Genomic DNA, 16,163 nt, shown 5'->3' with positions numbered 1-16,163 from the left:
GGCCAGCGGTGTGCAAGTGCCATATTTTGGGAAGAAGTCTGCAGGAGACAGACAGCAAGCTGAGTATAAGCCTGGAGGCTGAACCGTTGTTTTGTGGGTGATCGATACCCCTGTGTGGGAAACTTCTGTTTGAACTTTCATTTAAATAAAAGTGGGCTAAAAAGGCCCTGAAAAAGAAAGCGAGTAGCTGTGTGCGTTTAAAAGCTCTACCACTTTGAAGCGAGTTCCCACAATATATATATATATATGTTTCCACATTACTAAATCGAAAAAATGCATTCAGTATCTCAACATGTTTCATGAATGTCTATTCACTTCCTCAGGAGTAGGTGCTAATAAAAGTATCTACAGAATGAGACATCAAATATAAAATACTTAACAAGACTGATCATATCACATAGTCAATATGTCTTAGAAGGGAGGTATGAAACTATTCCAGCCCTGAAGACCCCCAAAGGACCAGATACTTACAAATCAGCTTAAATGATTAAAACATGGTAACACTTCCAAATGGTAACTGCCAGGGACGTCTACCCCAGGAGCTGTGAGAGTATAACCCTCGAGGCCCAAAATAGTAAATGGATGGCAGATTCAGAGCAGATACAATTTAAAGTATAACTAAAGGCAAAACATTTTGGATGGAGTGCAGTGGGATTAGAAAACCTGTCAGGCTGTATTGTTGTCTGTGTCCCCATTAGGGATATTCATTCACTCTATTTGTTTTGTTTACCATTATTATTGAAAGTGAAAGTAAAAGAAAATCCCAAATTTTGGGTTGTCCCCAGAAAAGTAATAGAGGGGAAATCTTCCAATGGGGGCACTAGTTCTGGTGACCTGGGGATCCCCAAGGAATTTCCTTAATTTGCAGGGATTTCCTCTCATTGTCTGTTTGGCTATGGGACAGGAAGTGAAGGTAAATCTCCAGAATGGGACACAGATGGTGAAAACAGTCTGATGGGTTATAAGCCTCCCTTACTCTATCCAAAATGAAAACAAAGTTTCGCCTATAGTTCTTCTTAAAGTCAATATAGCACATGATATCACCAAACTTAAGTATAAAAGAAATCTATAAGAAAATATATAGTGTACATTATATTGTAAATACATATATTGGAAAACGGTGACAGCAAAAACAGACAAGTTTTCTCTAATTTAATCGTATCCTCTTTTTACTGAAAGAGGGGAATAACAATAAAATATGGTTTAGAAAAAAGGTCTATGAAATCAATTTGATATAGATTTGTTATATGTTGGTATATGTTGCATGCATAGTTTCTGTATATGTGAGGAGATCATGTAGAAAAACTCAGTCTTGATGTTGTATTATAGATTCTTGCAAAGTGCAAAGGGCTGGACTGGAAAAGCTTGGTGAAATTAGGAGATCTCCAGAACAGACTTGGTGCAAGCCTGGAAGACATGCAGGCTTTGGTCAAGGAAGTTTTCCATCCTGAACCATACACAAGTGAAGAAATTTGCCAGTCTTTAGAAATAAGTTTGCAGGAGCTCCGTAGTACCATTTTAAGCCAAAATACTCAGGATGGTAAGTCAGACACAGAACCTGTTTTATAACTATGTTTAATCATGAATGTTGATAGTATGCAATGCAATAACGATACTGTGTTCTATAAGTTTGATAAATTTTTTTTTTTTCATTGTGGTTTTGAAAAAACAAAATGGTTTTCATTTGGAAAGAATCCTAACCAATTTTATCTTAACCAATTCAATACCAGGCAATTTTACACCTTCCTGCCCAGGCCATTTTTCAGGTTTCAGCGCTCTCACACTTTGAATGACAATTGCGCGGTCATACAACATTGTACCCAAACTAAAATTTTATTATTTTCTTCACACAACTAGAGCTTTCTTTTGGTGGTATTTAATCATCGCTGGGGTTTTTATTTTTTGCTAAATTAACAAAAAAAGACCGAAAATTTTGAAAAAAAAACACGTTTTTCTTTGTTTCTGTTATAAAAGTTTGCAAATAAATAATTGTTCTTCATAAATTTAGGCTGAGATGTATTCTACTACATGTCTTTGGTGAAAATAACCCAAATTAGGATGTATTTTTTAGTTTGTAGGAAGGTTATAGAGTTTACAAACTATGGTATAGATCTGAGTATTGATCAATCCTGAAGTACTGACAGCCAATCTAATTTCTTGAGGTCCAAGAATGTCAGAATAATACTTTCATGTGACCTGCTGTGATTGGTCACAGCAGGTCACATGGTACCAGCAACGGGGGCCGGTACTCAGATCTGTCATCGGCCGCGTCCGAGGTACACGGCCGGTGACAGATCGCGCCACTGCGCGACTCTGCAAGCGCGAGAATTGCGCATGTGCAGGAGGACGCCATATGGTGGCCTCCCGGAAAGCTAGTACATTTTTCCGGACGCCATTCGGCCATAAGCCGGGCGTCAAATGGTTAAAGAAGAACTCTGGGCAAAAATGTTTTTCTCCTATGCAGTGGGGCTATGCCCACACTGCATGGGTTAACTGCTCATTTTTGTCTAGGGCATTTCAAAGCATAGTTATACTTGTCTAATCCACCGATCCTTCGAGCGCAAGACTAGTTCCCGCCACTCCTGTACCCCCTGCACACTAGCAGTTTTATGAATGGACCATTCCTGAGGTCATCACGCCCATACACTGGCTCTAGACGTGAGGATGACAGAAGCAGTCCACCACTGGACATGGGGTAGTGCGGTTTTCTGGAAGATTAAAGTATTGTGTAAGTATAGCCTTTCAATGCGCCCCTAGACAAAATGAGCAGTTAACCCTTGTAGTGCAGGCATGGGAGAAAAAAAATCATGGAGTTATGCTTTAAGCATTTCTTTTAGAGAAAATTAGTAAAATGAAATTTAAACTCCTGTGCATAAAGTCTTTTCCCACAAGAGCGGGAAATGTTATACTCTCACAAAATAACTTCATGGTGATTGTTCAGCACAGCTCTGCTGATTGCTAGTACAAAGCCAGGTGCATATCAAGGTTACCTTATGAGTCCTAACTAGATTTGTTATTGTATATCTTTTTTATTTCTCCATGTTTCTTCTTTTACATTATTTGACCTTTTTCAGCTTTTTTCCCATAATACTTTTTTTATAATCCCCTTCACTTTTTGGTGCTTTTTTATTTCTACTTTCTCTGTTTCTTGTATTCTACTTTGCAGTACCCAAACATATATGAGGTGACCCAGACAGTTAGAGCCAATGCACGGTATTATTGTGTGCTAACATGCATTCATTTGGCCTAGCAAACGAAGGTGGATGTAGCATTTCTGGCAGCACACATCTAATGGCAAGGTGTGTTGACTACCATTTAGAATGAATGGCATTATGTCATAAAAATACACGTAATATTTGTTGCAGGAATGTGTGGGTTACTGCAATGCGTGTGAATGGGCCCTTAAGGAAATTAACTGTTCCACTTATTGCCATAATTTCCAAACATTTAAGGCTGGTGTATGGGGCACTCAGTGTACTGTATAAACATGTATGCTCAGACCTAATGAACTTCAAAATGTCATCTTATGAATATGAATTGCCTTACCTTTTATGCCCCCAGATTCTCATAGAACATATAGGGGGTTATTTACTAAAACTGGAGAGTACAAAATCTGGTGCAGCTCTGCCTAGAAACCAGTCAGCTTCCAGGTTTTATTGCCAAAGCTTAAATGAACATGCTGAAGTTAGAAAGTAAATGGCTACCATGCCCAGCTGCACCAGATTCTTAATGCAGCAGTCTTAGTAAATCTACCCCATAGACTGATTAGGCCAACCTAATCTGCTGAAAATAACTCCGTGTATTTAACTGCCACCCGCAAGGAGGTTCTCTTGTTCTGGGAGGACATCATATGACGTCCTCCCATTCTAAGCGCGCATGTGCGGCTCCGGGAGTGCGCAGCACGGCGATCAGTGGTGCGATGTGTCCCTTGGACACAGCGGATCAACGGAAAGAGCCGAAGATGTTGGCTTGGTCATGTGATCAGCTGTTTCCAATCACAGCTGATCACATGTAAACAAGGAAATGCTGGTTATCGGAATTTCTCTCCTCACGAACTGTCACGCTGACAGCTCGAGAGGAGAGCCGGTAATCAGCATCCCTCGAAGGGGACATGTACACAGATCATCAGAACACTGATGATCAGTGTGCCCTGATGATCTGTGTAGCCCCAGCAGTGCCACCTGTCAGTGTCCATCAGTGCCAGCTGTCAGTGCTCATCCATGCCACCTGCCAGTGCCCATCAGTTCCACATTTCAGTGCCTACCAGTGCACATCAATGCCACATATCAGTACCCATCTGAGCTGCCTTTCAGTGTCACCCATCAGTGCCAGTCAGTGCCACCTATCAATGCCAGTCAGTGCCACCTATCAGTGCCAGTCAGTGCCACCTATCAGTGTGCATCAGTGCCGTCTGTCAGTGCCAGTCAGTGCCGCCTAACAGTGCTAGTCAGTGCCACCTATCAGTGCCAGTCAGTGCCGCCTATCAGTGCCATATATGAGTGCTGCCTTTCAGTGCATGTCAATGCTCATCAGTGCCAACTCATCAGTGCCACTTATCAGTGCCCATCACTGCAGCCTCATTAGCGCACATCAGTGAAGGAGAAAAATCACTTATTTACAAAATTTTATAACAAAAACTAAGAAAAACTTTTTTCAAAATTTTCTGTGGTTTTTGGTTTGTTTAAGAAAAATTAAAAAACTCAGAGGTGATTAAATACCATCAAAATAAAGCTCTATTTGTCACAAAAATATACTAAAAATGTCATATGGGTACAGTGTTGCATGACCGTGAAATTGTCATTCAAAGTGTGACAGCACTGAAAGCTGGAAATTGGCCTGGGCAGGAAGGGGGTATAAGTGCCCTGTAGGCTAGTGGTTAAAGAATACATGTTTTATGGGCCTTCAAAATGTTAGGTCCATCTGCTGTTGCATCCATTTAGTATGTGTTTTATATTAACTGAAAATTCAGTGATATAATCACCTGATTTCTAAGTATGTGGAGTCATTAAACTTAATCGGTTATTCTTAACAGTATCCAGAAGTTTGTATTTGTGTTATTCGATTTAGTTTATACAAGGAGGCAATTGTATATGTCACCAGTGGCAGCTTTTTTTTCTTTATTACCCTTTACTACCCAGAGAGAGAAATAACAGCTGGAGCTGGATTCTCACTGTCATGAGAAGAACCCTCATTTTTCTTCACATTTTAATGCTCACCTGTATCACAGCACTGCTGACCTCTATGTAAACTTTGCTCCACAAAGATTAGTACAGTTGATGTATTGGTCATGAATTCATCTACGATAAGGAATCATCCAAACTATGTGAACATTCTCTTGATAACTCATCTCTGCAAACTGTCTTACCAAATACATTCAAATTAAACTAAATGATGACTCAATCTTGGGTATGTTCATTATAGTCCCTAGCAGAACTTAAATAATTAAATGGTTATAAAGCCAAAATGTTTTTTACCGTATTGCATTTCCTGCATTAAGCTAAAAAATGGTCACACTGCTCTTCCCCCCCCAACAGTTAAGCGTAGGGCGACTGAGTGTACAATGTGAACAGGGACAGTTAGAATGAATGGGATTTTGTATGTTGAGCATAGTCAAACATAGGGAAACTAAAACTGCTAAACCACTCAAGTGTGAGCGAGGGCTTAGGCATGAAAGCAAAAGAGAAAGTAGCATGGTGTCTACTCTGTTTTATTCATCTGCAGGTCAAATGGATGAGCTTTGATATGCATATCATGTAATTTAAAGCAACCTAACAAGTAAAAAAATGTCATAAAATTAAAATGTATTCCTATATAGCCCCTTGCTACCATTCTCCTGTTAGCTATTATTTGCCAGCTGATTTTGTTTTCAGTTTTTCTAACCATTAATCGTCAAAATTCTTTGTAGAAAATAAAGTGATATGTAGTGAAATAGTAAAGGGGATTGTGAGAAAAAAAGGAAATTATAAAATGAAAAGAATAAAGATGAAGGTCTGGGGAGGTGGTCAAGGAGAAGGGTAGATAGGTAACTGATATGGGAGATGTAGGGTTCAGATGTAGAGATTCCTGCCGAACTATGGAAAATAACTATTCTTTATAGTAAATTAGAAAGTATAGCGTCCCATATTTCCAAGACGTTTTTCAAATTTCAATGTTACAAGCAGGGTTGCTGTTAGAAATCATGGGGCCCCCTACAGCCTGTCTGACAGGGTCCCCCTACCTGATGGCCTGGGGCTTGTGCCTGACCACCATTCCTCCTGGCCCACAGCCAGCAAGCGAAGAAGGAGGTGGTGTGGAGAAATATAGGAAATATGGGTGTGGCAAAACTTCACTAACGGGGGGTGGGTAGGTATCAGGTGTATATATATATATATATATATATATATACAGTGGGGATCGAAAGTTTGGGCACCCCAGCTAAAAATTTGTATTAATGTGCATAAAGAAGCCAAGGAAAGATGGAAAAATCTCCAAAAGGCATCAAATTACAGATTAGACATTCTTATAATATGTCAACAAAAGTTAGATTTTATTTCCATCATTTACACTTTCAAAATAACCGAAAACAAAAAAATGGCGTCTGCAAAAGTTTGGGCACCCTGCAGAGTTGATATCTTGTACTGCCCCTTTTGGTAAGTATCACAGCTTGTAAACGCTTTTTGTAGCCAGCCAAGAGTCTTTCAATTCTTGTTTGAGGTATCTTTGCCCATTCTTCCTTACAAAAGTCTTCCAGTTCTTTGAGATTTCTGGGCTGTCTGTCACGCACTGCTCTTTTAAGGTCTATCCATAGATTTTCAATTATGTTGAGGTCAGGAGATTGTGAAGGCCATGGCAAAACCTTCAGTTTACGCCTCTTGATGTAATCCCCCGTGGATTTCGAGGTGTGTTTAGGATCATTATCCATTTGTCGAAGCCATCCTCTCTTTAACTTCAGCTTTTTCACAGATGGCATCAAGTTACCATCCAATATTTGCTGAAATTTTATTGAATCCATGTATCCTTCTACTCGTGAGATGTTCCCTGTGCCACTGGCTGCAACACAACCCCAAAGCATGATTGATCCAACCCCATGTTTAACAGTTGGACAGAGGTTCTTGTCATTAAATTCTGTGCCCCTTCTTCTCCAAACGTACCTTTGCTCATTTCGACCAAAAAGTTCCACAGAACTTGTTTCCAAAATGCATCAGGCTTGTCTATATGTTCATTTGCAAAGTTCAAACGATGATTTTTGTGGTGAGGACGTAGAAGAGGTTTTCTTCTGATGACTCTTCCATGAAGACCATATTTGTACAAGTATCTCTTTATAGTGGAATAGTGTACCACAACTCCAGTGTGTCTGCCAGATCTTTCTGGAGGGATCGTGCAGTCAAACGTGGGTTTTGAATTGTTTTTCTCACAATCCTGCGAGCTGTTCTGTCTGATATTTTTCTTGGTCTTCCAGATCTTGCTTTAACTTCCACTGTTCCTGATGACTGCCATTTCTTAATTACATTCCGAACAGAGGATATTGACATCTGAAAACGCTTTGCTATCTTCTTATAGCCTTCTCCAACTTTGTGAGCGTCAACTATTTTCAGTTTCAGTTTTCTAGACAACTGCTTAGAAGAACCCATGGTGCTGATTGTTGGAGCAAGGTCAGATGAGTCTGGGCATTTAAAACCTTTGAGATTGACATAACCTGGTCTTCCCAGACGATGATTGAGAACAATCCATGACACTGGCAGGTCTCAGCTTTGCAAAGGGGGCAGTGCATGCTATAAATTCTGCAGGGTGCCCAAACTTTTGCAGACGCCATTTTTTTGTTTTCTGTTATTTTGAAAGTGTAAATGATGGAAATAAAATCTAACTTTTGTTGACATATTATAAGAATGTCTAATCTGTAATTTGATGCCTTTTGGAAATTCTTCCATCTTTCCTTGGCTTCTTTATGCACAATAATACAAATCTTTAGCTGGGGTGCCCAAACATTCGATCCCCACTGTATATATATATATATATATATATATATATATATATAGTATATAAAATAATCCTCCCCGTCACATTCAGTGGCCAAATGCAACCCCTTCCACTGAATGGGGCCGCTTTGCAACCAGGGACATATCTGCCGTGAGGCAAACAAGGCACCTGCCTTGGGCGGCATTTTTCAGGGGGGCTGCATCGCCCTCAGGCAGAAGGGACCAGTGCCATCTACAAAGTGATGTCTTCGGGCGGGCAGGGGTCGGGCTCAGCTGTGTTCAGGAAGGGGGGCGGTCTTGGCTTTGTTTGGGAGGGGCCGGGCTCGTGTGTGCTCAGACGGGGTGGCGGGTTCCTGTGTGCTGAGACGGGGAGCGGGCTCATGTGTGCTCGGCTGTTTTCGGGGAGGCAGGCTCGTGTGTGCTCGGGTGGAGGGAACGGTCTCGGCTGTGTTCAGAAGGGTGGGCGGGCTCATGTGTGCTCAGTCTGTGGGGTAGTCCGCCGCGCCGCTGCCCTGTGTTGTCACTGTCAGCGCTAGTCAGGGCAGAGAAAGCATGTGATTGGTTATTAGGACATCGGCGGTCCTAACAACCAATCAGGTGCTTGCTCTGCCCCCAGGCTGTGACATTCAGAGGAGGAGGGGGGAGGCAAGGACAGGACTTCTTCCACCTTGTGTAGCTGCATATAAGAATGAATGGAATGGACCCTGAGGTAAGGGGGGTCATGATATATACGGGCAGGGGGAACTTTGGGGACCAAATTAAAGAGAATGGGCTCTAGGGACCCCGATGTAAAGTGGGGGTCTCTGAAGACAATGCTGTATAGGGGGACCCTGATTTTTTGGGGGGACTTTCGGGACCCTGATGTAAGGGAAGAGGGGAACTCTCGGGACCCTTATTTAAGGAGGGGGATTTGGGTCTCTGGGGGACCTTGATGTATGGGGAGGGTCTATGGGTGGGGGGACTCTGGAGACCACGATGTAAAGGTGGACCCTGATGTATTGGGGGGGAATCTTGGGACCCTGATGTATGTGGTAGGGCCTATGGGGACCCAGATTTAAGAAGGGGGGCTCTGGGGGACCATGATGTAAAGGGAGGGCCTGTGGGGACCTTGATGGAAGGTTGGGGGGACTCTGAAGACCAAGATGTAAAGGATTGACCCTGATGTATAAGGGGATGGGCTATGGGGACCATGATTTAAAGGGGATCCTGATTTATTGGGGGGATTTTTGGACCCTAATGTTGAAGGGGGACTCTGGGGACCCGGATTTAAGGAGGGGGAGACTTGGGGACCCTGATGCAAGGGCAGGGGTTGTGGGGACCCTCTCCTGTATCCTGTCCGCAGTCTCTGACCGTCTCCTGGGGTGGAGCTCTAATAGGAAAAGGTGGGGCCTAAAGTGGAAGGGGCGGAGTTTACAGATGAAGGGGTGGGTCCTAAACATTAAAGGGTGGGACAAATTTAGATGGGGACGTGATTTTAGTCTTGCCTAGGGCAGCACAAAACCAAAATACACCACTGTTTGCAACCATGTACAGTGAATGCAGTTGCAGCAAGGTGGTGCAGGTTTTCAGGGATCAAATCCAGAGGTGAGGAGGCAATATAATTCTTCCTTGCCACCTGTCAAATGCCCTCTGAAAAGTGATCCACTATGGATTGCTCTTCAGAGGGTGACACTAGTGTACACCAATCCACAGCAATATTGCCCCTCAGATGTGTCAATGCAAATGTGCTGGGTATTGAACAAGAGTTCAAATGCAGTATTGTTGGTCCCCCTCTTCAGCCCCGCACCTGGTCTAGACAGCTTCTTCTACCTGAGTTCTGGGTGCTGGGTATTGAACAAGAGTTTAAATGCAGTATTGTTGGTTCCTCCTCCCTTTCACCCCCGCACCTGGATAGCTTCTTCTACCTGGATTCTGGGTTTAGTGCTTCTCCTGCAGGTGGATCCTCTGGAGCTGTGAACCCAGGACCAGCTGAGCACCACTAATACATCTGGTCCTATCCCTTCCTCCTGGGCACCAAGCTGGGCAACTGAGGCTGGGGGGAACTCAGCAAGGTGGCCCAGATGTAGAGCAAGCAGGGACTTCCAAATTCCGTAAGCCAATGTGCTAATCCCTGCTGTGCAGCTATTTAAAAAAATTATCTCCGGGCCCACTGTGTTCAGTGGAGGCCAGGGGACAGAATGAGGACTACTTAATAACTATCAGGTTTAGGTGGATTAATCTGCAACAGTACCTCTTCTGTATCAAAACACCAGGGTCAGCCGGGAGCACTGCTGGGGATTAACCCGCCTAAACTTGAAAGTGATTAAATAGTCCTCATGCTGTCCCCCGTCCCCCACATTGTTTTTAAATAACTGCACAGCAAGCATTAGCACACAATTTGGGAGTCCCCATCCACTCTATGTCTAGGCCCCCCCTACTGCGTTGGCAGAGCCGGGCCTTGTACAGGAGGGCTGCTGATACCCCCTATCAGCGGTCCTGGTTTGATAAGGTTGATAATGAATGGGGGATGGGTTTGTTTCCATGTAAAGCTGTTAGCCACTGAGAGAATGTTGGTACATTTAAAAGCAGTTTCTTTAGTGAAGGCGATACACCACTTATGGCCCTGAAGATGTGTGAGCAGGCCCCTGGTTATGTATTTCTCAGTTATTTTGATTAGTAGGTCAGTGATCTGTCGCCAGAAAGGACCAGGCCATTTGAAATACAGTTAGGTCCATATATATTTGGACTCAGGCACAATTTTAGTTTTTTCAGATATTTACCAAACATATTCAAGCTATATTTATATAATGGATATGGGCTGAAAGTGCACACTCTTAGATTTAATTTGAGGTTATGTACATCCAAATTGGGGAAAGGGTTTAGGAATTACAGCTCTTAAGAGTAGCCACCCCCCCCCCCTTTTTCAAGGGACCAAAAGTAATTGAACAATTGAATCAAAAGCTGTTTCATGGCCAGGTGTGGGCTACGCCTTCATTATTTCTTCATCAATTAAGCAGGTAAAAGGTCTGGAGTTGATTCTAAGTGTGGTATTTGCATTTGGAATCTATTGCTGTGAACCTACATTGTGCGTTCAAAGGAGCTGTCCATGCAAGTGAAACAGGCCATTGTAAGGCTTCAAAAATGAAACAAATCCATCAGAGAGATAGCAGCAACATTAGAAGTGGCCAAATCAACAGTTTGGTACATTCTGAGGAAAGAAGCACGCACTGGTGAGCTCAGCAACATAAAAAGGCATGGACGTCCATGGAAGACAACAGTGGTGGATGAAAGCAGGATCCTCTCTATGGTAAAGAAAAACACATTCACAACATCCATACAAGTGAAGGACACTCTCCAGGAGGTGGGAGTATCATTGTCAAAGTCTACAATCAAGAGAAGACTTCAAAAGAGCAAATACAGAGGGTTCACCACAAGGTGCAAACCATTCATAAGCCTGAAGAATAGAAAAGCCAGATTAGGCTTTGCCAAAAAACATCTAAAAAAGCCAGACGAGTTCTGGAAAAGCATTCTTTGGACGGATGAAACTTAGATTAATCTGTACCAGAATGATGGGAAGAAACAAGTGTGGAGAAGGCTTGGAACAGCTCATGATCCAAAGCAAACAACGTCATCTGTAAAACATGGTGCAGGCAGTGTGATGGCATTGGCATGCATGGCTTCCAGTGGCACTGGGTCATTGGTGTTTATTGATGATGTGACAGAAGACAGAAGCAGCCAGATGAATTCTGCAGTGTTTATAGATATACTGTCAGCCCAGATTCAGCCAAATGCAGTAAAGTTGATTGGACGGCTCTTCACAGTACAGATGGACAATGATCCAAAACACACTGCAAAAGCAACACAGGAGCTTTTGAAGGAAAATAAGTGGTATATTCTGCAATGGCCGGGTCAATCACCTGATCTCAACCCCATTGAGCAAGCATTTCACTTGCTGAAGGCAAAACTAAAGGCAGAAAGCCACAAACAAAGAACAACTGAAGACAGCTGCAGTTAGAGCCTGGCAAAGCATCAGAAAGGAGGAAACCCAGTCTTTGGTAATGTCCACGAGTTCCAGACTTCAGGCCGTCATTGCCAGTAAAGGATTCTCAACAAAATATTAAAAATGAACATTTTATTTATGATCGTATTCAATTGTCCAATTACTTTTGATCCCTTGAAAAAGGGGGGGTGGCTACTCTTTAAGAGATGTAATTCCTAAATCCTTCATCCAATGTGGATGTACATATACTCAAATTAAACCTGAGAGTGTGCACTTTCAGCCCATATCCATTATATAACTATCTCTTGATTATGTTTTGGTAAATACCTAAAAACAATTAAAATTGTGCCTGTGTCCAAATATATATGGACCTAACTGTAGTCTGCTGTGGACAACTTAAACAGTATTTGTTGTTTTGCCACAAAAAAAGTAGACATATTTGGAGCAAAGTAATATGAAATGTGAAGCATGGTGGTGGAAATGTTTGAGGTTGCGTTGCTGTTTCTTGGCAGTTCAGTCATTAAGTTACTATGCATTCTTCATCATAACATAGTTTGCTTGATTAAAATGCAAGGCCACTTGCCTGAACGTTGACGTTGAACCATAAATAGATCGTTCAACAGGATAATGATGCTAAAGCACACTAGCAAGTCTACAAAGGAATCATTCAAAAAGAAAAATTAAAGGTTTATAAACTAGCCTAGTCAAATCCCTGAGCCTGGTATCTCATTGAAATGTAGGGGGGATTTGAAATGGGCATTTCATGCACGAAAGCCCAGAAACATTCTCTACCTGAAGGAATTTTGCATGGGAGAGTGGTCAGAGACTAGTATGCATGTATACAGGTCATTTCTGATAATGAGCGCAGCTTGTTTTTTTTAAAGTAACCTAGCAAGAGGTTAGGAGTAAGTAATGCAGAGTGAAGAGGTCAGGCATATGTAATGTACAATGCAGAGGTCGGGACTAAGTAACTCAGAGTGCAGGGGCCAGTTGTAACACTGGATTCAGACATATGTAAAGCAGAGTACAGAGGTCAGTAGTATGTAACACAGAGTGCAGTGGTCAGGACTAACGCAGATTTCAGAGGTCTGTAGCACAGGGTGCAGGGGTCAGTGGTAAGTAATGGGCAGCACAGTGGCTAAATGGTTAGCACTTCTGCCTGCCAGTACTAGGGTCGTTGGTTCGAATCCCAACTACGGCACCACCTACCTGGAGTTTGCATGTTCTCCCTGTGCCTGCATGGGTTTCCTCCGTGTACTCCAGTTTCCTCCCACACTCCAAAAGACATGCTGGTAGGTGAATTGGATCCTGTCTAAATTGGCCCTAGTATATGTATGTATGAATGTGAGTTAGGGACCTTAGATTGTACACCCCTTGAGGGTTAGGGACTGATGTGAATGTACAATATATATGTAAAGTGCTGCGTAAATATAAGTACCTGTAATAAATAAATAAGTAACTCAGAGATTAGAGATGAAGTAGTATGTAATGTTGAGTGCATGGATTACTAGTAAATAATGTAGAATTCATAGGTCAGGTGTAAGTAACACTGTGTAAGGGTCAGTAGCAAGTAACGCAGAGTGCATGGGTCAGCAGAAAGTATCAGAGAATGCAAAGTCAGTGATGCAAATTAATATAAAATATTAGTAAGGGACACTGCAGATAGCAGCATCTTCTCCCCTCTATCTGTGCTAAAAGCTGTGAAGGTGACTCTTGGGGCATCACACATTCCTCATCAATCACCTGCTTAATAGTGTACATGTATCATAAAACATTTAATATATTCCCATTGCACACCAGACTGGGAATGGAGATTAAAGTTTGTTTCCACATATGCTTTCAAATTTGAGAAAATTCCACTATATGTTTGTTATGTGTTCCCATTCACACAGCATAACTAAAATAATTAAAAATGTATACAGTTGTATTCAATAGTTGATCATCCCAAAAAACTGTAGTTTATTTAAGGATAGTGATCATATGAAGACATTTATTATCAGATAGTTTTTGGCTCCTTTTTAAATCAGAATGATGACAGAAATCACCCAAATAGTCCTGATCAAAAGTTTACCTACCCTGGAATGTTTATCTTTGGTACAGACGCACAAGGTGACACACACAGGTTAAGACTGGGTTCACACTTGTGTGTTGCCGGACACCGCATGTGATTCGCACAGGAATCACACCACTTTCCTGTGCACATCACATGGGATGTCTGTGTGGTGCAGTTGTGAACCAGGTGTAAAATGGCAATTAAGTTGTTAATTTTCAACATCTATTTAAACTGCAGTTTGTGTCTGTGTATAAATAGACAATGAGTTTGTTAGTTCTCGGGTGGATGCACTGAGCGGGCTAGATAATGAGCCATGGAGAACAGAAAATAACTGTCAAAAGACCTGTGTAACAAGGTAATGGAACTTTATAAAGATGGAAAACAATATAAAAGGATGTCCAAAGCCTTGAATATGCCAGACAGTACTGTTCAATCACTTATTAAGAAGTGGAAAGTTTGGGGATCTCTTGATACCAAGCGAAGATCAGGTAGACCAAGAATTATTGCAGCCACAACTGCCAGAAGAATTGTTCGGGATACAAAGACAAACCCATGGATAACCTCAGAAATACAGGCTGCTGTGGAAAAAGACTGTGTGCTTGTTTCAAGGAGTACAATACGACGATACTTGAGCAAAAATGAGCTGCATCCTTGAGTTGCCAGAAAGAAGCCTTTACTGTGCCAATGCCACAAAAAAGCCTGGTTATAATATGCCCGAAAACACCTTGACACACCTCACTGGGCTTTTTTGTGGCATTTGCGTGGTAAAGGCTTCTTTATGGCAGCTCGACTATACAGCTCATTTTTGTTTAAGTATCATCGTTTTGTGTTTCTTGAAACAACCACACCATCTTTTTCCAGAGTAGCCTGTATTTTCCCAGAGGTTACCTGTGGGGTTTTCTTTGTATCCTGAACAATTCTTCTGGCAGTTGTGGCTGCAATCTTTCTTGGTCTACCTGGCCCTCATTTGGAATCAAGAGATCCCTGAACCTTCCACTTCTTTAATGAGTGATTGAACAGTGCTGACTGGCATATTCAAGGCTTTTTATGACCTTTTCAATCTTTATAAAGATCCATTACCTTGTTACACAGATCTTTAGACAGTTCTTTTCTGTTCCCCATGGCTCAGTATCTAGCCTGCTCAGTGCATCCATATGATGCACAGACACTAATTGCAATTTAAAAAGCCACAGATGTGGGAAGTTAACATTTAATTTCCATTTTAACTTGTATGTGTCATCTTGTGTGTCTGTACCAAGGCCAAACATTCCAGGGTATGGAAACTTTTGATCAGGGCCATTTGGGCGATTTCTGTTATCATTATGATATTAAAAGGAGCCAAGCAACTATGTGATAATAAATGACTTCATATAATCACTATCCTTAAAATAAAAGACAATTTTACCTTTACCTGTTTACCTTTTTAGATTCATTAGCAGGTTTGTGCATAAGACATTATTGGCAGCTTATATTGCTTTGAATAGAATAGGTGGCAATGTGGAGATAGGGAATAGACACAGACAGTTTTTTTTTTAAGTACATTAACATTTAATGCACCAAACAAGTCTCAGATGTGTAACCCTTTGATAACAAGTAACAAGTGATAATGACATCTGCCAGTACAATACAGACAGGGTTATTTTTTGGAAACACAGCTCATCAGTTACCTCATAAACATTATATAGAAAAGGGAACGAAGCAGGATTTATTTAGTCCTGGAGTTTTTAGAATATGCATGTAAAAAGGTAAGTATCAATTTTTATTGATGGTAATGGTAAGTGAATGAGAACATTATGGTAAGAGAATGAGAACATGTAAAAATATAAAATAGATGTTATCTGGGTTCAAGAGTGGAAATACACTGTAACGGTTTACAAAAATATTTTTGATAGAGTCTCTGGGTCCTATATACCCACATCCTGTAAATTCTACAAACAAACAACTGTAGCCATGTACTTTTGAAGGGCATATAGATAATGACATTACATCAACAATTATCTTAATGAGTAGAGTTTATTATACACAAACCAATATAACAGTTTTTCCATTGTAGGGTTCACACATTTTTTTCATCCAATAATCGACGTGTGAACTCAACTCGTTTCGAATGATCTTCTTTAGGAGCACATGTGAATGGTATCTAAAAATATAACATACAATTACAGACAATATATAT

General features: G+C 41.5%; 1 protein-coding gene across 1 annotated transcript in view; it reads left to right on the top strand.

The window, feature by feature from the left end:
* GALK2 (galactokinase 2) overlaps positions 1-16,163 on the top strand; it is a 289,559-nt gene that overhangs the window by 203,651 nt on the left and 69,745 nt on the right. The window contains exon 8 of the mRNA XM_089670313.1: positions 1,330-1,540. Within this exon, the coding sequence (XP_089526439.1) occupies positions 1,330-1,540 (211 nt within the window). The remainder of the gene's footprint in view (positions 1-1,329; positions 1,541-16,163) is intronic.

Source organism: Staurois parvus, unplaced genomic scaffold (genome assembly GCF_062004578.1).
Source record: "Staurois parvus isolate SC_StPar_1 unplaced genomic scaffold, SC_StPar_1.0 ptg000089l, whole genome shotgun sequence".
NCBI classification, from domain to species: Eukaryota; Metazoa; Chordata; class Amphibia; order Anura; family Ranidae; genus Staurois; species Staurois parvus.
The sequence above is the reverse complement of the archived record's forward strand: the minus strand, read 5'-3'. Positions and strand labels throughout refer to the sequence as shown.